This window comes from Callorhinus ursinus, unplaced genomic scaffold (genome assembly GCF_003265705.2).
Source record: "Callorhinus ursinus isolate GAN/ISIS: 27379988/994484 unplaced genomic scaffold, GSC_fseal_2.0 scaffold21, whole genome shotgun sequence".
In the NCBI taxonomy this organism is placed as follows: Eukaryota; Metazoa; Chordata; class Mammalia; order Carnivora; family Otariidae; genus Callorhinus; species Callorhinus ursinus.
The window spans coordinates 18,473,400-18,497,053 of NW_027397083.1; the positions used below are offsets into that span (position 1 = coordinate 18,473,400).

At 40.6% G+C, this 23,654-nt stretch overlaps 1 protein-coding gene across 5 annotated transcripts in view; it reads left to right on the top strand.

Annotated features, from left to right (window-relative positions):
* Positions 1–23,654, top strand: part of MPPED2 (metallophosphoesterase domain containing 2) — a 169,027-nt gene that overhangs the window by 31,701 nt on the left and 113,672 nt on the right. For all 5 annotated transcript variants that reach the window (XM_073904825.1, XM_025879280.2, XM_073904822.1 and 2 more), the window contains exon 3: positions 16,597–16,778. In XM_073904825.1, the coding sequence (XP_073760926.1) occupies positions 16,597–16,778 (182 nt within the window). The remainder of the gene's footprint in view (positions 1–16,596; positions 16,779–23,654) is intronic.

Sequence of the window (23,654 nt, forward strand, 5' to 3'; positions counted from 1 at the left end):
TTCTTCTTCTTCTTCTTCTTCTTCTTCTTCTTCTTCTTCTTCTTCTTTTTCTTCTCCTTCTCCTCCTCCTCCTTCTTCTTCTGCATAACCTGTGTCCTTCTGCCTCTTTTTCCTTCCTGAAAGAAAATAAAATGAACATGGTACATTACTTTAAAAAGTAGGTTTCATGGTGCAGTTGATAGCAAATGGTGTTGAGTGGGGATGGAACAGTGATTTTTGGAAATAAACTGTTTAGGGGAAGAAGAGAACAGTGGATACTCTTGTCTGTGCCCTCTGTTTGCTTTGGAGCACACACGGCAAGACAGGTGGGAGGCGTTTATACTCTTCCCTGTGCTCACGGTGGGTGGCCAGGACTGTCGAGAACCTTATTTTATTTATCTTTTTTTTTTTAAAGATTTTATTTATTTATTTGAGAGAGAGAGAGAGCATGAGAGGGAAGAGGGTCAGAGGGAGAAGCAGACTCCCTGCCGAGCAGGGAGCCCGACGCGGGACTCGATCCCAGGACTCCAGGATCATGACCTGAGCCGAAGGCAGTCGCTTAACCAACTGAGCCACCCAGGCACCCTTATTTTATTTATCTTAGAGGAGTTTCTCTAATTGTTGCCCAGAACTACTGGCATTTGGGGTTCACACATCACTGAACTCCTGGTCTGTTGGTATTTGACGAGTAAGACCCCCCGTGTTTCTCACTGTACAGAGAGAAGTTATGTAGCTAGTTCCCAAAATGGCCACGTTCACGACCACAGGCAGGGCCCATGGTCAGCGCCGTGTGTCTAGAAATCTTGTCTGGGCTTGACGGCTTAAAAGCCTTTTGGAGGAGTTCAGCAAGGGGAAGTGATTAAGAACATTGTGACAAAACTAACCCATGAAATATCCTGCAGTCAGTGAACACGTTTATAAAGAGTCTGCAGTAGCACTGAAAATGCTGACGTTACAGTGGCTTAAGTGGAGCAAAAAATTCCCAGAATATAACATTTTGAATGCAGAATGATCCCAATTATGTTTTAAAAAGGCATCGTGAAAAGACAAAATGGAAAGATACCAAAACGTTACTTGTAGCTATCTCTAGGTAGATGAATAGGGGTTCATCTTTCTTTGCTCTTTTTACACATATTCTTAATTTTACTAATGTTATCTGTAACTTTGGCAAGTGTATATTTTACAATTAGGAGAATAAAAGCTTTTTTTTTCCACAGTAAAATAATAATTTCTCATATGTGGGGGTAACTCTCAAGTAACTCGATTTTGTGAATCATGGAAAGTCACTTCCCTTTGTGATTCTGGCTCCGGTGACTCTTATTTGACTGAATTAACACGTTACTTTGTGTAAAATAACTTATTTGATGCATGTACTGAGGTGATATGGAAGACTTGACAGTTTTAATAGTATGAGGCGAATACTAATTTTAAGAGACAGAGTTGAATTATGAGTTACAAAATGGTGTGTTCTTTCCCAGTTAGGATGCAGGGGGTTTATCATCTGTCTGTAAGAGAGCCGTATTTGGAACACTTCGTTAAGGAGAGGATTCAGGTTTCGTCAACCTTGTGAAATTAGGGCAATCCTGAGAAATTTTGCAGAGACAGAAATAATGATAAAACAGCGATAATTGTGGTAGTTATTGATCCTTCATAACCATGCTCAGTGCATTCTCATGACTTCCTCAGAACATCTCTGTGAGGTGAGTATTTGTACCCCTCATGTAAACGGGAGAAAACTGAAGCATGGGGCTCAGTAGCGCCATGTTCTGGAGAAGTTCTCCGAGTGTATTGCGTATCTGGGGTCTGAAATCATGTTGTCTGTCTTAAGAATGTATTAGGCTCATAAAGTTTTCTGGGCATTCTAGTAAATTTGTTACAGGAATGTGTATTGAACCATCTGTTTTTCTTTGAACCGGACTAAGAGAGAGAAACAAATGATAGACCAGTAAAAACACCTGACCAAAGGTAACACTTAGTAAGTTTTAATGTTTTCAGTTGGACAGTATCAAAGTGGATAAAACTAGAATTTCAGAAGTTTATTAGGTATCTAAAAGTAGTACCTAATGTTTGAAATGTTCAGATGTGGAGAACACTTGTATTTCTTCAGTTTCACATTGGATTTACATGGAAGCAGATAATGGCCTGGGAGGCAGGCAGTATAAGCGAGTAAGCCAGGAGTCAGACGGATTCTCCTTAAAATCGAGGCTTCCCCATTTATGGCATCCCTGACCTTGGGGAAATTATTTAACCTCAGAAACCCAGTACATCTGTAAAATGGGATTAATAGTACCACCTTATAGGAAGGAGTAGCTGAGGTAATGTCCATAAACTGCTTGCTTGGCACAGTGCCTGAGGCACTGTGGTAAATAGCACTCCCAGAAGGTAACTTTTCTTTTTATTACTGAGCATTGGGAAGCATGGAGCCTGGATCCATTTCTGCTGCTAACATTGGCCATGAGCAAGTCACTTAACCCTTCTGGATCTTAGACTCAACAGGAATAATAACACTGATTTTTTACCTACAAGATGAGGATGCAACCAGATTATACATGAACCAGTTTTTTGAAAAAGTATGAAGGAACATACCAATGTGCAAGTAAAAGATGAAGGAGGGAACAGTAGGCAGACAGAAGGGGCAGAGTAATGGACTTGGGTTTTATGTTGTAACTGGAACTTTCCCACAGGAGTTCAGTTTGTGGAGAACAAATTGAGTTATATTCAGTCGTCTGTTAAAAAAAAATAACTTGAATCCAGAAACCTAGCAGCACTATTCACTGATTACCTTGATTTGTGGCCTCTCATCAAAAAAGGACCAGCCCTAAACTGGATTTTGTGGGGGTTCTTATTGCGTGTTTTCCCAAGTGAAGGCAGTTTAGGGAACCTCCTGGAAGACCTGGCTGAGGTTTACTTTTTCACTCGGGAGCCCATTTCTTCAGCCGTGCAAGCTGTGGGAGCATCAAGTGGAGGTGTGTGTTAGCTTGTCCCTCCCCTCAGGCCAAGTGCTTCTGCACATTATCTGTATGCTAAATAGCCAAGAGTGCTCTGCAAAGTTTTGCTTTGGCAAACTCACATCAGAATTCCTGGCTCTACTCACATCCCCTCTGCAGGGTCCTAATGAGAATACTGCCCGGCCATGGGTCCTAAAGCAAACAAACATTTAGGAGTCAGGACAAAGAGAAATTATATTCTAGTCCTGCTGCTGTATTTATTGAAATGGGTTCACGATTCTCACTGTTGTTTCCTAACACAACGACATGCTACAGCATGGGTGGGGGAAAGACAGTCATTTCTTTGGAATCAGAAGCTGATTTGTAGTTGGAGGTTACAATCTGTTCAGTGACTTTCTCAGGCCACCCTTCACCCTCGATTCCAACGCGAATCACGTTGTCTGTATAGAACAGCGCCAGCCCCTATGCTAATCAAGTTTAATCTACCAGCCAGGACTGCTTTCCCACAATGAGCATTTGGAAGCATTGCTTATTAAAATATCGGGTCTTTAGCACTGCCTATTAAAATATCGGGTCTTTAGCACTGCCCTGAAAGCAAATCTGAAGGCTTGATAGGGGCTACCGTCTTTTTATTATTATTGTTACTGTTGTGATCTTAAAGAGCAGTTGATATGGGAGTGAGAATGGGACTGGCTTCAACATGCCCCCTTGGCCACCCCTCCCTAAAAGATGATTTAAAAACAGGCACTGAGCCAGAGAATTTTCAAGGCTAACTTTCTCACGTGGAAGAGAAAAATTATTACAATGCCCTTTAGCTAAGTACACTCACTTCAGCTTTTATGGACGGTAGCGGTCACATGCTCACCTGTTCTCGAGGAAGAGAGCTTGAAACAATCACACAGTGGAACCTCGGGAGACTGGGGGCGGGCTGATATCTGATAGTTGGGCACAGGGAGTACCTGTACGGTTTTTGGTTGTGTTTTTTTTTTTTTTTTTTTTAAAGGAGAAGGCTTATGGAAAAGTTATTTTCCTGCCAAAAAGCTAAAGTATATCTAACTTCCTTTTCATCTTCCCATCATTGCCCTAGCAGAAAGAGATAGCTGAAATGCCGGAGTCTTAGCCCACCTGTAGGCCCTCTGCAGAAGGCCCAGGTCAGATAACCGGCCCTCCACGGTTCAGCATTCAAATGGGTGTATGTAGGAGTGAAGAGGAGCAAACAGAATTATGCAAACATGGTGGATGAAGACTTTCTAGTAAACTTTTAGCAAATATTGACTCAGAATTGAGAATTATCTGAAATTTATTTTTATCCAAAGCATCCAGGGAAGTCACTGGTTTGAAATAAAACAGGATCATTTTATATGTGAACTATCATGAAACCAGTAATAGAATGTAGAAATGACATAGAACAAGGCACTGAAAGAAATTGGGTCTGGCCAGGATAAGAACAGAGTGTAATTGGATTTGTGTGTTATTTTCATGGATGTATAAAAGACAGAATGAGAGAGAGAAAGGGGTGGGGGAGAGAGAGAGAGAGAGAGAGAGAGTTTGCAGTGAATAAAAGCTAACTGTTGAAAGTACAATGTATACGTTTGGTTCCTGTAAAATGTGGTCTTATACCCTTGCCCCCGTGTGTACTTGAACTGGTGTGAGTAGTCATAACTGGAGTCATGATGATTTGGTCTCTGGATTTTGTGAAAATTGGTATCTGAATAATGCATTCCTACCTGGCTTTAGCAGTCCTGAAGTGAAGTAGAGAGGTACAGGCTTTAACAACTTTAGGAAAATTCAGGTCACCTTATACATTCAGTGTCTACCTGGGAATTGCCTTTTTGTTGTAAATTTGGCACTCTGCCTTACCTTCCTCACCTTCACACCTCTCATTCTGGAAAAAACGAAACAAAACAAAACACTGTTCATTTTATGTTGAAGGACATTACTCTAGCTGTCTGCTTGGTGAACTCCTACTACCCCTTCTAGACCCAGACCAAATATACCCACTTTGGGAAGACTTCACCGTCCCCAAATAGAACTAATTCCTTTCTTCAGTATTGCCCATAGAAGAATCTCAGTAATGATGTTTAACATTTATATGTTAGTTAGTTAGTTAGACACTTAATAGGCACCAGTCTAACATTTATATGTTAGTTAGTTAGTTAGACACTTAATATGCACCAGTCCCTTTATAAGTGATAGTTATTTAATCAACTTTGTGATGGAACTACTGCTATCATCCCCAGTTTACAGATGACATATAACGAAGGCCTCTGAGGAGTTTAGTAATGTGTCCAGGGTCTCAATGCTGGGCACAGGCAGAGCCATGGTCTAAACCTAGGTCTTATTGATGCTTTAAGTTTCAAAAACGACCCCTGAAGTGACCTCTTAGTCACTGTGTTCTCTCTTGTTCTCCCTCCTCCCATTCCTGCGCATAGGTATATAAAATTTAGGGTCACATTGATTACATCTTGGTATGTACACCCTCCCAAGCAAAACTGTGAGATTCAAGATGGTAAATGGCATCTTGGTAACCCCTGTTAAAGAATAATTCTTCAGAATCCTGACTCATATGGATATAAAACGAACAGTTGTTAAAATTTTTATTTAACTCACTAATAAATGAGGGAACCAAGAAATTTGTTATAATAGGCACACAGGAGAACCACAAATTTATCTGGACTAAAAGAATGTTGAGATGAATTTACAAATGGATGCAAAAGGGCGCCTGGGTGGCTCAGTCGTTAAGCGTCTGCCTTCGGCTCAGGTCATGATCCCAGGGTCCTGGGATCGAGTCCCACATTGGGCTCCCTGCTTGGTGGGAGCACCACTCCCCCTGCTTGTGTTTATGCTATCCCTATCTCTCTCTGTCAAATAAATAAATAAAATCTTTAAAAAAAATGGATTCAAAACTGGAGGGGGAGTCAGTTGAACCTCCACTGGACAGAACTTATTTGCAACTATAGATAAGAATTATTTGCATTGCTTATCTACAAGTTACCAAGTTGTAAAATAGCCCAAAGGCTAAGGCATTTATCCCTTTGGGATCAGATAATGCCCAGAGGCGTCAGCATTCCATTAAAAGGATGCTCATTCCAAAGTCACCTCTGAGAAACAGTATTGCATAGCAAAGGGCGGAAACTCATGATTTAGACAGGTTCCAAATCAAAAGTCCCAAGCTTAATGTGGGATCTTAAGTAAAATTTGGAGAGTACAAACAACCACATGCATATGTGTGTGCACACGCACACACATCATGCAGAGATCTTGAGAGGATTCATAGTAATAATATAGGAAATAATATTGGAATATAGGAAAGCACATTACAGATACTGCTAAATATTAGATGTTATTATTAGTAATATAATGTCTAACATACAGTTACTGCTTAATAAACGTTTGTTGAGTGACAAAATCAGGAGTGGACAAACTTTTTTCTGGAAAGTTCTAAATAGTAAATATTTTAGACTCTGTAGGCCATATGGCATCTGTACAATTACGAGTCTGCTCTTGTAGGTTGAAAGTGGCTGTAGATAATATTTAAGCAAATGAATGTCGCCGTGCTACAGTATAACTTTCTTTATAGAAACATGCATTGGGCCGTATTTTTCGTATGAGCTACAGCTTGCTGATCTGTGAGCTAAATGAATAAAATGGCTCATTTAAAAGCTTGGGATGGAGGACTAGACTAATTTCTAGTCATACGTGTTGGTGGACCTTGCTGGTGTCACTGCACAGAGAAATCTGGGCAGAGTTTGGTCAGTGCTAATTAGAAGTTATAACATGGTAGAAGGTATTTCCCTTTGTTACTATTCAAAGTAAATTGACCACTGGAATTACAGTCAGACCTAGATTTGATCTCTTTTCAACCAGATACTAGCTGCTCGATCATGGGCAAGTCATCCATCAGTTCTGTACCTTCAATATACCAATCCTGTGCTAATCACGTAAACTATGACCTACTCTACCAAGGTAGTAAGTATTCATTTCCGGGGAGAAAAAAAGTTCTCCATGCTTCTTCTGTTGTGTGGGAACTATATAATTTTTATGGTTGAATAATGGACTAGCTATTTCAGCAAGGGATAAAGATGTAAGGTAAAATAGTTCTCTTTATTATTATGAAACAGGCTCCAGAGTATCATATATTGAGTCTGAAAATTACTGTGTTTGAAAGGTCGTTAAATGTTGGCATCATGTTAAGTGGCCTTACAAATAAGCATTTGTTTTGAAATGTACTAACAAGGTGTCCCAACTGTAGCAGAAATGGTCTTTTTGCCTTAGGCATGACTGATTTTTTTGGAAAGTAAGTCAGTCAACTCAATCCAAAATTGGAAAAAAAAATGACAGATCATTAAAATCCAGCTGAAGTGGCCACACTTTTAAAGGAGGCCTATTAGCCATGCAAATATGAAGCTACCTGTACTTCTGATAAGCACAATTAACTAAACAATGAATTCCATTAACAAGTACTTGTGAGACGATAAGCCTTGAAAACTTGGCTTTGATGAGTTGGAATGGTAGAGAAAGACAGTAGAATGTATTCCCTTTTAGCAGTTTTAATAAAAAAAAATATTGTTTAGTCGGTTAGACGCAACACCTACTCCTGAATGTCACTCCCAACATTTAAAAAATTAAATGCTTGTGTTTTTGATGTCCCTTAAGGTTCTTTCTACTGGACTGAGCCAGATGAAGATGTTTTCAGATGGACCTGTATTTGCAAATAACCCACATTTTGTCTTTGAAGGTGTAATTGTAATTATTGATGTAAAAAAAAAAAAACCCAGTGTACTCCATTTTAGGACAATCTACTCTTACATCTGGGTGTGTTGTGTCATGTAAGAGAAGGTTGTATAGCTGGAGGATGGCAGAAGGACAGAGCAGATGCTGAGTAGCCCCTTGGGGTAGAGCCACCTACTAGCCTTGCGCCTTTGCCGAGTCTCCATTTCCTCATTTGTAAAATGGGAGAAAGACAGGGGCTACCTGCCGCAAGGATTAGATGAAGACCATCATGTGAAGGGCATCACATGGTGCCTGGCTTCTAAATGAAGACTGCTGCCATTGCTCCTCATTATTACTGTTGTTATTTTCAGCCAAAAAAGTTTATGTCTGTATCCAGTTGTCTTAATTTGGGTTGCTATAACAAATACCATAGATTGGGTGGCTTACACAACGTTTATTTCAGAGGCTGGGAATTCTACCATCAGGGTGCCCCCCAGTTTGATTCCTGGTGATCCTGGTGAAAGCCCCTCCCTGGCTTGTCGAGGGCTACCTGCCTGCCCTGTCCTTACATGGCTGCAAGAGAGAACATCTTTCTCGTGTCACTTTTGATGAAGCTGCTAGTCCCATTCATGACCTAATTACCTCCCAGATGTTCCATCTCCTAATACTATCACCTTCGGGATTAGGGATTCAATGTACGAATTTTAGGGGAGGACACAGATTCAGTCCATAGCACTGGATCAGTGGTAAGTGTGGACAGGATGGAGCCAGAGGAGACCTAATAGCGTAGGATGTTGTAGCTCATTTGTGGCTACTTCTCAGATTGTCATTGAGGTCTGCTCACCGGGGCTTCTGTTTTAATATCATCATCAGGTTTCTGCTGCTCTTGTTCCATACCCTCTCCTTTCTGTCTTTCATCTTTCCATTCCCCACCCCCACCTCCCCGCACATCCTGCACAGAGCCTTAGGTTTCCTATAAAAGCCTGCTTTCTTTGTGGTCCCCTGCACCTCTCAGTGGGTGAGGGAGGAAGCTATTTTCCACGGCCTTCAGGGCTGCTTCAGGCCCCACCATCTGGCTCTCCGTGGTCTGGCCTCTCAAACCTTCCACTGCTCACTGTCTTGTGACTGCCCCAGCCACACCTCTTTACTCAGAGGCCCTTACACATGCTAAGTGCTTCCACATTGCTCCTCCTGTTGCCTGGACAGCCTTTCTTTTCTGCCTGATTTTCCAAATCCTATGCTTGTTGAAATCCCAATTCAAATTCCAGCTTCATGCCACTCTCCTGCTTCCTTAACCTTAAGATCCTTTGTCCCAGGCATTTGAAATGGGCATACTACCTTGTCCTTTGCCCGCTGTAATGTCCCCTGTCCTTCTTCCCAGCCTGCAAGCAGTGCCAGGCATTTTCTCCTTTACTCCGCAGCACCTCACAGAGCCTTACTTTGCATACTGTTTTGAAAGTCACCTGTTTAAATGTTGTGAAACGACTGAATGTGCAGAAACCAGGCATGTCAGTAAGCATTTGGTGAATAAATGATTGACAGATCAACTGCAGAATCCTTAAAGGAACCATGCTTGTTGCTTCTTTGTCCTTTTAGAACCTATCATTGTACCTGGCACACAGGTAGGTGCCTAAGGAATGGTTATTGACCGAGTGCTTGACCCACTGTGTGGAATAACAGACACTCAGTATGGCGTCACATGCCCCTTTTTCTCAGATGCCAGGCCACTACGCAGAATTGTAAGCCGATTAACTTGGTTCTTAGGTTAGAAGAGAGGGAACCATTTAACTCTGGATATAGTACATCTCCAGTGAGATATTTATGACCCAACAACGTGCCATCTGAGAGGCTTCAGTGGTTCATGCAATCGCTAGCCTGACGGGCACTAAAACACCTGAATGGCATTGGTAGAAAGACTGTGAATTCATATCAGATTCAGTGCTCAAAGAATTCATTTGTTACCACTTAATATTCATTGAATGTCGGCACTGTACTTCTGTACTAGGAAAAAATAGACGAGATATACTTTGTGCAGTGGGCTTTGTTAGCTATAATTAGTCGGTGATAGAACAGTGTTGATACAGCAGTTCAGCAGTTAAAGAAAAGCAGTGCCCTTGGTACAAATGTGAATATATTTATACATCTGGTTCTGTTATGCTTACTTACTGTGTTTCAGCACCATTACTGTTCCCCGGGCACGATGGCTAAAGTAGGAGAATTTCGCCAGCTCATAGTTTGAGAAAAATGAGAACAGCCCCACTTCTGACGCAACTTAGTTAAATCACATGCCCTTTAATTTTTGTTTTGTTGTGGTAACTGGAATTCTGGCTTTGCTCTCTTTTACACTAGATAGCCCTGGAAGTCTTTTCTACAGCCCTACATTGCAATTTCACTTCTCTTTCATATAAAGTCTCGCTAATTCGGATTATATTTGGATGGATCTGGACTGCGTTTATCTTTGCATTGTCCGGGAAAGCAGAGAATAAAATTGCAAAGAGAAAGGACATGTTTTAAGCTACTTAAGAGACTGAATTATTTCTGAAGCCTTAAATGAATAGTGATGTAGAAACCATGCAGCTAGTCATGTGGGGGTCATTGGGTCTTGCCCCTCTTTTCACACTTAAGGAAGAGGCCGGAAGAGAGGTGACTAGCCCAGGGTCACCTCGCTAAGTGATGACCACTGAGTAAAAGTACAGAGGCTCCTGGACTCCACAAACAGGGCTTTTCAAACAAAACAAACAAACAGACAAAAAACAATGAGACTCATCTGTCAACTAAAGTAGTCCCTTTTTTTTTAAACATTTTATTTTTATTTATTTATTTGAGAGAGAGAGTACGAGAGACAGCATGAGCTGGGGGAGAGGCAGACTCCCCACTGAGCAGGGAGCCCAATGTGGGACTGGATCCCAGGGACCTTTGGGATCATGACCTAAGCCGAAGACAGACACTTAACCGTCTGAGCCACCCAGGTGTCCCTAAAGTAGTCCTTTTAAAGAGACATGTATTTGGAAACATTTACAATCAGTTTGCACACGTGACTTGACATACCTGAGAATGAGGAACACTTTTAATTTCTACCAGTATTCTAAAAATCAAACTTTCAAATTGCTCACTTCCCCCAACATACTACAATATACAGATTTTTTTTGAGGTTTTAAGAGATTCCTTTTGACTAGATAACTTACATGAGAATTGAGGGCTCGATATACACAGCATTAAAATTTGGATATTTTCGACACTGAACTCCAATAATGTTAAGCAGACTTGTTAGATCTTAATGGCTGTTAGAGTTTAGGTGCTTTGTTAGCATTTTATAATTTTTATCTTTTTTATTCTCCCAAGTGCTAGAATCTTTTTAAGTTTCCAAAATTAAGTGGGTAGAAAGAGAAATGGGAGTTAGGAAATCTGAGTTCTAGTTCTTTAGAGTGGAGAAACCTTTAAATTGTAGTAGTTCTCTGTTTATTTTAATGTGTAGTTAAAACATAAAGCCAGCATATCTCCATCATGAATTCATAAATGATATTGTTTAGGGCAAAACTTTAAAAAATATATAAAAAGGGTAGGACACTTAACAGAAACTAAGTAGCAGTATACATGAGTAAGGCAGACCATGAAGAAGGTATTCAAAGAAGTGGAACAGAGGATTAGACAATCTCTAAAGTCTCTTCCAATATAAAATTCTGTGATTTTACTAACTTACACCCGGTATTTGGATTTCATTGTATTGCTGGTAGGCTTTGCATATCTTTAACAAACAGTATATCTAGGGTGGATATAACTTTGGCTTTCATGCCACCCAAGTTTTCTGGGTAAAAAAATGGAAGCGTTAATGTCACCTTGGAAAACTTTTTAGAGATAAAGTCAGTGGAATGCATGAACAGCATCAGGATTTTCAAGTGGAATGGGGGTGGTAAATACATTTGATTCCCATTAAAATGCTTTGTAAGGGTAATACTCTATTCTTCCACTGAATTATAGGCTAATTGTGTACACAAGGCTTTTACTGCACACATGCTCTAAAGAAGAAATCCATGTCATAACAAATGACATGATAACAGCTTTTATGAAGATATATCAATGGAGCTTGAAACACTGTATGAATTTGTTATTGGGAAAAATAACAGATATTGTCAGAAGAGTATTCCATAGTGGAAGCAGTAATATTATCATATTTTTTTATGAGTAAAAAAAACTCGTAATGCGTCAAGACTGGATAAATGAGAATGGTTTATTTGTTTGAATATGCAATGAGATATATAAACACTTGACAGTCAAGCTTCAAGAACAAGATTTGAGGCTTGGCACAAACCCTGGAGACTGGATTAGAAAACGTTTTGACGACAGCGCCTCTTGGAAAGACCACCAGTGTGCCCAGCACTGTTACCTCTCCACCGCCCCTAACAGCGTTTGTCTTTGGTACGCAGCTCACCGGCCGGTGAATTCATGGGCCCACGGATTCTGGCACTGCCCAGGGGGGCATTTGGACCCGTCGGATCGTATGGAGGAGGAGAGCAGCAGGGCTCCGAGGGCACTGGAAATCTTAACACACAAGGGAACGCTGAAGAAACCAGGGCTCCTCAGTTAGAGTAGAGAAGATACTAAGGGGTTATGGTACTTGTCCTTAAATGTTTGAAGAACCCTCAAAGGGAAAAGGGGACTGGGTTCTTATTTCTGGTATTTCAAATGCAGAAGATTGGGATAAAAGAAGAAAGTAAGAGGAAGGAAACCAGTGTAATTATTGACCGTAGCGTATGTGTCCAGACTGCGCTGGGTGTTGCTAATGTGTCCAGACTGCGCTGGGTGTTGCTAATGTGACCTCCTTTAACTCTCAGAAAGCCCCTGTGTGGTATAGCTGGTACCTCCTTGTAACTAGAAGAGATGGAGGTCAGATAAACTAAAAGATACTACTTCTACTAATAGTAGCAAAAATACGACTACTTAGTAAAAAACAAAACAAAGCCAAAAACCACTTCCTGAGTGTGTCTGCTGTGTGTCAGACTTCTAAATGCTTTGAGTGCATGGTACCTTTTTATTGTCACAGCAATCCTATGAGAGAGGTACTGTTTTCATATCCATTTTATTGGTGAGGAAACCAAGACACAGGAGTCGAGTCCCGTGTTTGGTGTCACACTGTTAATAAATCTGGAGCCAGAGTCAAAGCAAATAGTCAAGCCTGCTTCACTCTTATGTCACTCTGTCTTTGCTTTCTGAGCATGTGCTGTGTGCCAGACCCGGTATTTGACGATTTATATCCTCATAGCAACATAGTCCCAAAGAATGAAACGACTTGCCAGAAGCAAATACCTCAGCCAACACTGTTCGTTTTTGGGCTCTGGGCTAAGTCTCTTTGGACCGTGCTCAGCTTTCTCTGTGCTTGCAGAGGTGTAGACTCTGAATCAGAAACTTTTTAGCAAGTAGAACAATCAAGAAAACCAGAACGGGGAGCCCCAGGGAAGAGGAGGGAACTCAGGAGCTCTCCTTCTCTGGAAACATTGGGAAGAAAACTTGTGTCAGTTAGGCAGCGATGGGGTAGAAGCTTCATGTAAAGCGTTGAACCCACTGCCCGCTAAGGTTTTGTCCGGCTCTGGGATTTTATGAAGCTGTGTTTTCTTCTCGTCTGCCCATGTCATCTTGTTTTCCCCTGGCTGTACTCAAATGTACGTGCAAATCTCACTGTGATATTTGAATCTGGCTCTGGGGGTTAGATTGCCTTGGTAAGACACTCACTTGCTAGGATACTTGACATGATGCCTTAGGGGAAATGGTCGATCATTTGAGAAAGTCAGCAGCATCAACAGTAAGCAGTGAAGTTAACTAAGAACAAAAATGTAGTCTGTGGGTCTTCACACAATGCAAACAGGTAGATCTTCTAACGGTAGCCGGGATCTCCCTTAGACATGCTGTTACACTGAAAATATTTGACTGCCTTGACTTTTATTTTCAAAGCATTTACCAAATGCCCAGTTTGGAAATAGTAGTTTCCCGAGGGTAGTCTCAACTTTAATTATATCTGTTTCAACTTGCCTACTCTGCTAGGATGTCTTATTTTCAACTCTGAATGTCTTTGGGTGGACATGTCTTCCTTCCTGTGACCCCCCCCACCCCGGGTGAAATTTGTCATGTTATCCTGCAGCGTGCCTCTGACATGCTGTGTTGTCTTGTCTCCTGAAACCATCTCTTGCCTTGTTTTGAGTCCTGAGGGTAACAAAGGACATCCATGTCTCTGGGTCAGAGGATGTACATGACTTCTGCATTTGCCTCTTTATACCTCCCCCCCTTCCCTTTCCCAAGCCTCTATCTTGAATCAATCCTCGATACCTCTCTTAAATGTCTACCTAATTCTCTTTGGTGACATCAGATTGGTGATATTGATGGGTGAGCCTTCTCTGACAGTCTTCCTGTGTCCTTCTGACTCATTTTATTTCAGTTCAAAGCTGAGAAGATGTATTTTCTCCCTTTTCCCTTTCCCCTCTATTTTTCTATTCCTTGGCCTTTCTTTCACTGTTAATTCTGTTGGACATTTAAATGTTTCTCTGGAGGAGGTGGGAAGGTGGGGAGAAAAGTGGAAGCCACTTAAAATTGACTGGTGTTCCCATCAGTGGCCTCAGAAAGTTATTGCCCAGTCTAAAACTAAGATGGGAAAAAGATTATGTACCATCTGATGATTTGCTTCTCTAAACAGAGGAGAAGTCACAGAATAAGGGCCTGTACACAGTGAGGGGTTTATATGTGTGCTACTTTCTGTCTAATAAATTCAAAATGATAACTACAATGCATGTCCCTCTGATAGGTTCCGATGGATTTGTAAAGGATTTTGATGTAGTAGTTGTGCCTGGAGCTCAGCCGAGTTATGGAAAAGAGGAAATAGGGACTGTGTCTGTATAGTACCATTAGGTTGAGAACTGGAAAATAAAGATGTGCTTATGTGTGTATGTATATGCATATACATGTATTTGAATTATTCATGTATTTAGAAGTCCAGTGGTTGATATTTAATTTTCATTCAGATGTTGGTGGATTAAGTTTCAGTGTGCACAGTCCCATTCCAGTGAGCCTCTTAACTTTTGACATGGGAACAGAATATTACTATCACTTTCACTTTTCCCTTCCAGTCTGCTGCAGAAAACAGTCATTCATTCTCTCGGGAAACTACTTTTAGAAGACAGGAGATACTGACGAGACTGGAACCACTAAGACTGAGTGTAACAGAGTCTCAGTAATGGAAGGGAAGACACCAGACACTTTTATATATATAGAAAAGTCAACATCGGAAATAATCAGAAGGGTTTCCAGGTTACTCATGAAATCTCGGTGGATTAGTGAATAACATTCTCCATGGTAATAGCATTATTAATTTCTAGGCTTTACAGGAAAAATTCATTAATTTTTTGTGGAAGTTAAACTTTCTTTTTGGGTTTCCAGTCAGACCCACTGCGTTAACCAGTTCGCGGTCCCTCCCCTTCTCTCTTCTTGCTCTTCTTTCTTCTGACTTGCTTACCTTCTCCTGTGACAAAGAGAAAATTACATTAAAAGATTAACCATTAAAGAAATTCAAGACTCTCTGGGTTGTATATCGATGTCTTTATTCTCCTCACTAAAATTGCCACTGTTAAAACAGATCGTTTCTTTCAGAAAAGTGGAAAAAAGAAAGAAAAATTAAACAAAGCCCGTAGAGGCAACACACATAGAGAATCTCGTGTTGAGCCTTCAGTGAATTCTCTGCTGCATGCTAACGGTGAAGGGCGGGGCTGTGACATGAAACATTGTTCCTTATTTAATGTTTCACACTCTGATCCCTGCATTGCATATTTGCCTCTCTTGTGACCTTCTCTTTGCCTTTATAACTGCTGCTTTTCACCCATAATCCAAAATAAGTATACATTCCTACAGAGAAATTAAAGGAAGCTGTCAGTGTAGAGTTAATATAGTTAAAGCATCCTTAATTTTGCTACATACAAACCCCTTAAATAATTAAAACTGTATGCTTGAAGAGTCAGATTTGCATTTCTTTACGAAGTTTATTTAGCACACTTTGTTACACTCAATTAAATGAGACTGTTCTGTTTCATTTTCTTTTGCTTCGGGTTGATCATTTTGCCTTTTGATTCTTATGCCCTAGTGTAATTTCACAGTGCTTAGGTCTCTAAAAGTATACATATATTAATGCATATGTAGATCTATACACACCCATTAAAAGGCATATGAATTGTACTGAATAGAATCTTTGCCCAGGCATTTGAGCATTGCAAGTCATCTAAGGTGTAACTGGGACTGCAGATAATTCACTGTTGTGAAGAAGGAACTTTACAAAGTTCTTTTAACATTCAGTGTTTTTCTTTTAAGTCCTGTTATTTTGACATCACCTTCTCTCCCCACTGTTTGATTTGTGAATCACTTAGCAAAAACAAGAAGATACAGGTGTCGAATGGTTGTGGAAAGGAAATTAAATATAAGTACTATCTATATCTTTCCACATCTCAGTTGGCAAAGCATGTGCAAAGTGTTCTCTGTAAATTAGTTCACTGCTTAAGTTATGCATGTTTAAGAAGGAATAAATGTAGTTATCCATTTCTTAATGAGTAGTGGGATCAATTGGAGCATGATGAGAGAAAATAGCATAATTTTGCTTCCCCAGTTGGGGTTCAATATCCCTAAACTTCACCATTAATCACTGTATCCATTTCCTGCGTTATTTCTGATTTTACATGTAAGATATTCTTTCCTTTTCATTCTCCTCCCAGGTAAGTAAGCCTTTTTGAATTTGCTCAGTGGGGTCGTAGATGGGGGATGCTTTCTCCTGTGCACCCCAAAGTCTCCCTTGTTGCAAAGTCCCCTTCTGCCTTTGCATCAGTTTATCTGGGTGCATTCACGGATAACCGTCGATATGTATGTGCAATGACAATTACGAGGGTTCTAATATATTTAACTGTTATGGGATCTGTTATGTCTACTTTAGGGTCGACCCCATCCCATATGACACTCCAAAACCAGCGGGCCACACGCGGTTTGTCTGCATCTCAGACACGCACTCCAGAACAGATGGTATCCAGATGCCTTATGGGGACATCCTTCTCCACACAGGCGATTTCACCGAGCTGGGACTGCCCTCAGAGGTTAAGAAGTTTAATGACTGGTTAGGTAAGGAATGATTGCGTTCTGGCGCCCCCAATTAACCTTTCCCATCCGAGTGTCACTCACTGCGTCCTAATTGAATTAGAGCACTTGGAAGCCAGCTCAGCCATTTCTCGTATGATATGCGGTGGTGTCTAGCTTTAATCCAATTCTGTTAATTAAAGATGAATTTTTAGATATTTAATTTTACTGTGCATCCTTTCAGTGCCTGGCCTCAGCGGCTCTGGGGCAAAGGGACGGAAAGCTTTGAAACCCATCTCATCTCACTCATGCTGCTTTAATGAGGGCATTCATTGGCACACATGAGACCTAGAATCATATTTTTAATTCATTGGCTCTGCAGTCTTTCCCAGATATTATGAGCAAAGATGTACAAATGACCTGCTAGTAAGAGAACATTTCTAAGAAATGAAGGAGGATGTGAAAGTCCTTCTATGAAGGGAGGGTCCTAGCACAGTGCTCCTTGGGGCCAGCTTTCCTAAGTGAACCAACGGATGTCCTAAAACCCCTGAAATGATAAGTTGTCCTGCTGTAAAGCTCCCCAAACTTGGAATGTGAAACCACCCTAGATACACCAAGAAAAGCATAATGGCAACTTTGTGGTTACTGTAGAGGCACCCACAGGTCAGGGTTATGGAAAAATGTGGGCTCCTGGGTCAGGCAGTGGCCAAATATTAGCATTACAAGGCAATCGTGGGGTTATTCAAAACTAGATTAGATGACACATCTTTTAAAAGAATCCTCTTAGGTGAGGGAAAGAAGGCAAGGGTTCTGAGATTTTAGAATCTCTAAAGACACTGAAGAATTATATAGTAAAGAGCAGAAATTACTCCGGAAGAATAATGTCATGAATAATATGTCAACCAATAAAAATTACTCGGGAGATTTAGGGAGAAAGTTTAAAATTCATTTTCCATCAAACTAAAGCAGGGGCTGAGAAATTTTTAAATAATTGATGAGGTGATAAAATGTGTGAATGGAAAAACAGCATTCATGAACAACAGTTAAAATATTTTTAAAACTAAGCCTAACTGCTAACATAACTATTTTCAGTTCTCCCGTGACCTTGTCGATCTGTCCACATTTTATGTAGTGGGCATCAGAGTATGTATCTGCTCTTTTACTTCTGGCTATTTTCATTGAATAGTATTGACATGATTTTTCAATGACTTTGCATAATTTTCATGTTCATCCTTTTAAATAGCAACATGACATTAATATTCTGTGCTTTTATTTAATAAGGGATTCCTCTAAAAATGAATATTGATATTTGATAATTTCTCCTTTGATTCCTAGCACTGAAATTTGCATTTTCATTTGTGTATCCTTTTTGCTTCTATTGACTTCTTATGGTAAAACACTGCATGAGTTAAATTACTAAGTAAAAGGATATGAAATTCTTTATGTGTTTTGCTGTGTATTGGCATCTTGTTTTCCAAGGGGATTGTAGCTGTGTACCTCATTCACAATGAATGGATATACCAGTGTAAGCATGATCTCGGCAGCATTGGATATTGGAGCTTTATATTTTGAACTGTTTTAATAGTTATTCAGTCATCTCGTTTTAAACAGTAAGGTACCTTAAATAACATTCAGCATAATCTCATTTTTGTAGGTAACTCAGAGATGCAGAGAAGTTAAGTGACTCTCTCAGAGTCTCCTTGTGGCAGAGCTGAGTCTGTAATCCTGATCTTTTCACTTCTCTTTTGTCTTTGTAAAATTGGCTTTCAAGTACTATTATCTATTAATTTTAGCAACTTTTATTTATGAAGTGTTAGCAGGCAGAATTACTTGAGGTTGAATCTTGACAGTTCTAAACTGTTCTGTGAAACTGAATCTCAACACAGAAAGATCTAGCTGCCTTGACAATGTTGATTTGTAAAGAAAGGGACTAGCACTGCGGGAAGTGTTTATAGAAGTACAAGACAGGATAGATCCTGGTTATAATCTTGTTTAGCCACTGACCTTGGGCAACTGAGTTAACCTCTCTTTTCCCCTTGGTTTCCCTCTGCAGAACTAAGGATTAATACTACCTGTCTTTCTGGATTATTGTGCAGATTAATCAGTAAATGATTGCTGCTAGTAAGTTTTTGTGGGCCATTAATAACTGAATGGGGAATGTGGTGAATGGACCATCAACAGATATTTAAAGGGTAAAAACAAGAAGAGGTCAGAGGAGTTATTTAGTAGATTGGAAGTAAATACTGGGAAATTTTATTAGGGAAAGTACTCTGTAAATGGAAATGTGCTGTAACTAAGGAAATAATAAAATGCTAACTAAGGTCCAGTTGCATGGTCAGTTCCTTCTCTTCTCATTTCCCCTCTGCTCTTGTGTGGCAGAAGTAAGAGGCCTCAGCAGGGGCTGCAGAACATGAGGCCAAAGGGAGCCCATGGGATGTGGATAAAGTTGGGATCCCATAGGGAAGGACCAGAATAGCTCAGTTACCCTGGCAACCTTGTGGTGCTGAGAGTGAGAAGGGATGTGAGATTACACTCCACCACTTGGCTCAACGGAAGCCTCTCACCTGCAAAAAAAGCACTTCTAGCCCCTGTTGCGAGATGACCTAGCAGAGTGGAGTCAGGGGTCAGATCGGTCTGGGGGTTTTGTCATAACAAGGCATCTAGTTCTCACTGGCATGGGTCCTTACAGATTTTGGAAAAGTTCAGTAAACCTCTCATTGATTCCCATCTTTCTACGCTAGACTATCCCGATTATTGGAAACAACCTGACCACCCCCTCCCCCCCCAGCTCCTTTTTTCTCCAACAGGCTCAGGTATTTCTTTTACAGGCCAGGCATTCCTTCTGTCCCTGTGTCATCCCTCTAAGGTTGCCAGTGTTATCCCATTTTCCAGATTGGGAACCTGAAGCTCAGTTGGAGTGACTTACCCAAGGTCATTTAACAGATAAGAAGCTCAGAGAGGTTATCAGAGAAATCCATTCAGATTCACTTGACTACTCAACCTGGGGTTGTCTGACCCCAAAGTGTGAGCCCTTTTCTGTTACTACTCTGCTATTACGAGTGGGCTTGGAGCAGCTGGGAAGCTTGCACTTTAGGCTTGAACTAAAACAAGGTAGCTTCCAGCAGTTTCATATGGAAGATTGAGTAGCTGTTCGACCATGTGCTATTATTTGAAAGATGTCTTTAAGTCCTATCTATCTTGAATCTCACCCTGACCTACCAGCTGCAGGGCCTGAGAATCCCATCATGACTTTCCTGTTGGTTCAGAGGTGATGGGTCCTGGTTAATTCGTGCGTAGGCCACCTGGCAGGTGTAACACACAGAGTTATTAATACAAAGTGATTTATGAGATAAGCCAGCACAGCACAGGGTCATAAGAAGATAGAGCTCAAACTAGGTACAGTCAAACTTGGACAGGTAGGATACCATACAAGGATTATAGGCAGCTGGGAAGAGCCAGTTTTGAATTCCCTACTTTTGGTAAGTTGCTTAAACTCTTGAGCCTTGATTTTCTCTTTTGTAAAATGGGCATCATCATAATAATATACCCCTGGTGGTTGTGCATATGCACCCTGTGATAAAGCTTAGACCATTCTTAACACAGCCTTGGCCTGTAGACAACTTTCAATAACTAATGTGGGGGAAGACAACAGAGCCAGAGGCAAAAAATCCAAAAACCAGAAACTAGAAAGGACTGGTACCGTGGATTTAAAGAGGGATTTGGACTGTAAAAGGGAGCACTCACTAAAAAGGTATTAAGAGTAGAAGCTGACAACAAGCTTCCCTTACTAGACAGAATGCTAGGACTTTTAGAGGCCTTAGAAGTCCCACCTCCTAACTTGAGAGAAGGGGAAACTGAGGTGGGAGATTATATGAATCACCCAGAGTCACTCAGAAAATAGATGGCCACATGGGGACTAGAACTTGAATGGGAAGTGGTATTGAACGAGCATGTATTATCTGTAGGTGGTAGGGTCTAGACACTGTACCTGTCCCCACCCCCCAATTACAGGTATCATTCATGCAGTCCTCACAATAACTGATGAAGTAGCTCTTGTTACTGATGAGTAAGCTATTATCTTCTTCTATACTTAACGAGGAAACTGAGCCTTGGTGAAGTTCACTTATCTATGATCATAACAACTAGGTGGGCACATCAGGATTTGAACTTGGGTCCATCAGACTCCGTTTCCCGAGCGTGTCCTCCTGTCTTTCTCTATTCCCAGTGTGGGGCTTAGGATCCCTGCTGGAGGGACCGTATCCTGGGTAAAATGGTGGTTCTTTGAAAAACTGCCTCCTTGGACACACACACTCACACATACAGATGCTGAGGGTCTAAGGTGGGTTTATGTCATGTTACAACAGTTTTATGGCACAGCCTCCGTATAGGGTTGGCTGGCGGCTGGGAGGGTGTTGCGAGGTGGGGAAGCATTCTTACCGTTTGGTGTAGACGGTTCCAATGGCAGTGAATTACAAGGAGGTAAATATCCATAGAGAATACTGAAGATGCAGCCAGGCACATAGGCTCCAAGGGGTGTCTAAATCATGTTGTGACATTAGCATTTCATTGCACTCATCTTGGTCCTTGAAGTGACTAGCCACTGACTGGAACCTGAAAACCTTTTCTTTTGTGGGCCGACCTCTCCTACTTGTGAACATTTGAATTAAAAAAAAAAAAAAAACCAGCGTATTCTGATAGCTTCTGCTGTTGCCCCTTTGGCCCCTTTCCTTGGAAATCTCTGCCATGGGTTGGAGGGTGAAACTTTAAATTTCTCCCTCTGCCATCCTGAGGGAGCCACCAGAATCCTGTTTTTCACTTCCCCTGAGGCTGGCTGATGAGACACTGGAGTCCTTCATCTCACAAACCACCTCCCCTTCTCGCTACCCAGCTGCTGCCCACGGGGCTGTCTTGAAGGGAACCAGCCCAGGGTCCGAGAGACATGTGGCTTCTTATTGCCAGGGCCTGCAGGGTTGTGGGAAAGAGGGACCAATAAATCTTGCCCAAAGAAATTCTTTTTAAAGTGTTAGTTAAATCCTCTTGTCCCATTAATATGTGAGGTCAGATATACTGCAGGTATGTCGCAGGTGAATAGGCTTTGGTGAGCTGAACTGGGATCCTAGCCGCTCAACCATTATAGCATTTTCTTTTTTATCTTGGCACAAATGCATCCTAATCATTACAGGCTTGGCTTAAAAATAAATTTGCCAACTATAAAATGCCTGCTAGTTACAATGTGATTATTTTTATTGGTAGTAAATTCTGAACCACTGATATGCCCGAAGGTACGTTTTTGTGAGCCATTGGGCCACGTGTGGTCTTCCTTCGCGTTGCCGCTGTGTTCTTCCAGCTTGTGCCTCTTTGATATTCTTTACTGGTCTTCATTGTCCACTCGATTTCATCCCTGCTGTCTTCTCATCTTCAGAATATTTTTGGTAGACTTCTCCTTGAATATGGCATATACATACTGAACATTCATGGTTGTTCTGTAATTGTTTGTTTGTCTCTACCCTACTAGACAACAGTGTGTGCCTAACGAGCACTCTTTGTACACCCAGTTCAGAGTATAGGGCCTGAAACATAGTGCCCAGAAATGGTTGTGCAATCATGGAGTGAATGAATGAACATAAAGGTACAAGGCTTCTTTCTCCCTGTACTTCTGGCTCAGACTTTAAAATTATGTAGTTCCGTATGTAAAATCTCTTTCTATTCCCTTTCTCCTCAAAGTATTTATAACACCCAGTTGGCTATTGTTAATGATTCCTACATATGGTGCAGAAATATTATAAAGGGTTTGTTGTTGTTTTGTTTCCTATTATAATTAGACCAAGTTCTTGGGTGGCCTGTTGTTTCCGCCTAAAGATTACATGGAACAATCTGGCTAGTCAGAATCCCTTTTAGCACAGCACCGAAGCCATGAACTTTCCATTATGACTTTTCCTTGGTCTTGGTTTTTATATAATAGCTTTGAGCTTCAGTTTCTCCAGGCCTGAAAGGAAGAATGAAAATATTCCCAAGGAAAATCTCAAGAAGGTTATTCATATTTGTTGGAGCATTGCTTTAGGCATGGTTATAACAGAGTGTGACTGTAACGAACATCACAGATCATAGACATATAAATTGATTTTGCTTCTTTCGGAATAATCATATTGGGAGACTATGTCTCTTTTCCAGAGATCTTGCTGTTGGGTCAGAGTTTTGGAGCTGAAAAGCTTTAGGAAAAGCTTTCATAGTCTGGGCTATTTATTTTATTCTTACAATACATGTAATACATGTGCATGCCTGATAACTTAGGAAGTAGAGACAAGTGAAAGAAGAAAACAAAATTACCCATGGCCAGAGATAACCACGGTTAACATTTTAGTGTGAATCTTTATGGAATGTTTTCTGTTAATACTTACATACACACATGCGCACACACATCTTTTACCAAAATAGAGATTTATGGTAGTACTGTTTTACTGTGTGTTTTTCATCTTAATATATCACAAACAACTTTCCACATCAATAAATATGGCTAAAATACTTTTTCCCGAAAAAGAATATTTTTAATTTAAAAAAGAACATTTTAATATAAATAAGATACACATGTATTAGAAAAATTCAAGTATTTGATGTGTGCAAAGTAGAAAATAGACATCCCTTTATAATCCCATCTTTAGAGTAGTTGTCTTTGATTATGGAATGTGAGAGAATTTTTTTGACTTTCTGTTTCTGTCTTGAATGTTCTCAAGAGCAGCAAATATTCACCCTTTAAGGGCTTTTTGTTTAATTTATTTTTAAAAATTATTACAACTGTGCATATTATCCTGTAACTTTAAAAAATTTTAACACATCATGCTCTGCATTAGCATAGCATTCTGCTGTGTGGGTGCACTCTGATTTATTTAACCAGATCTCTCTTACTGGACACCTAAGATGTCT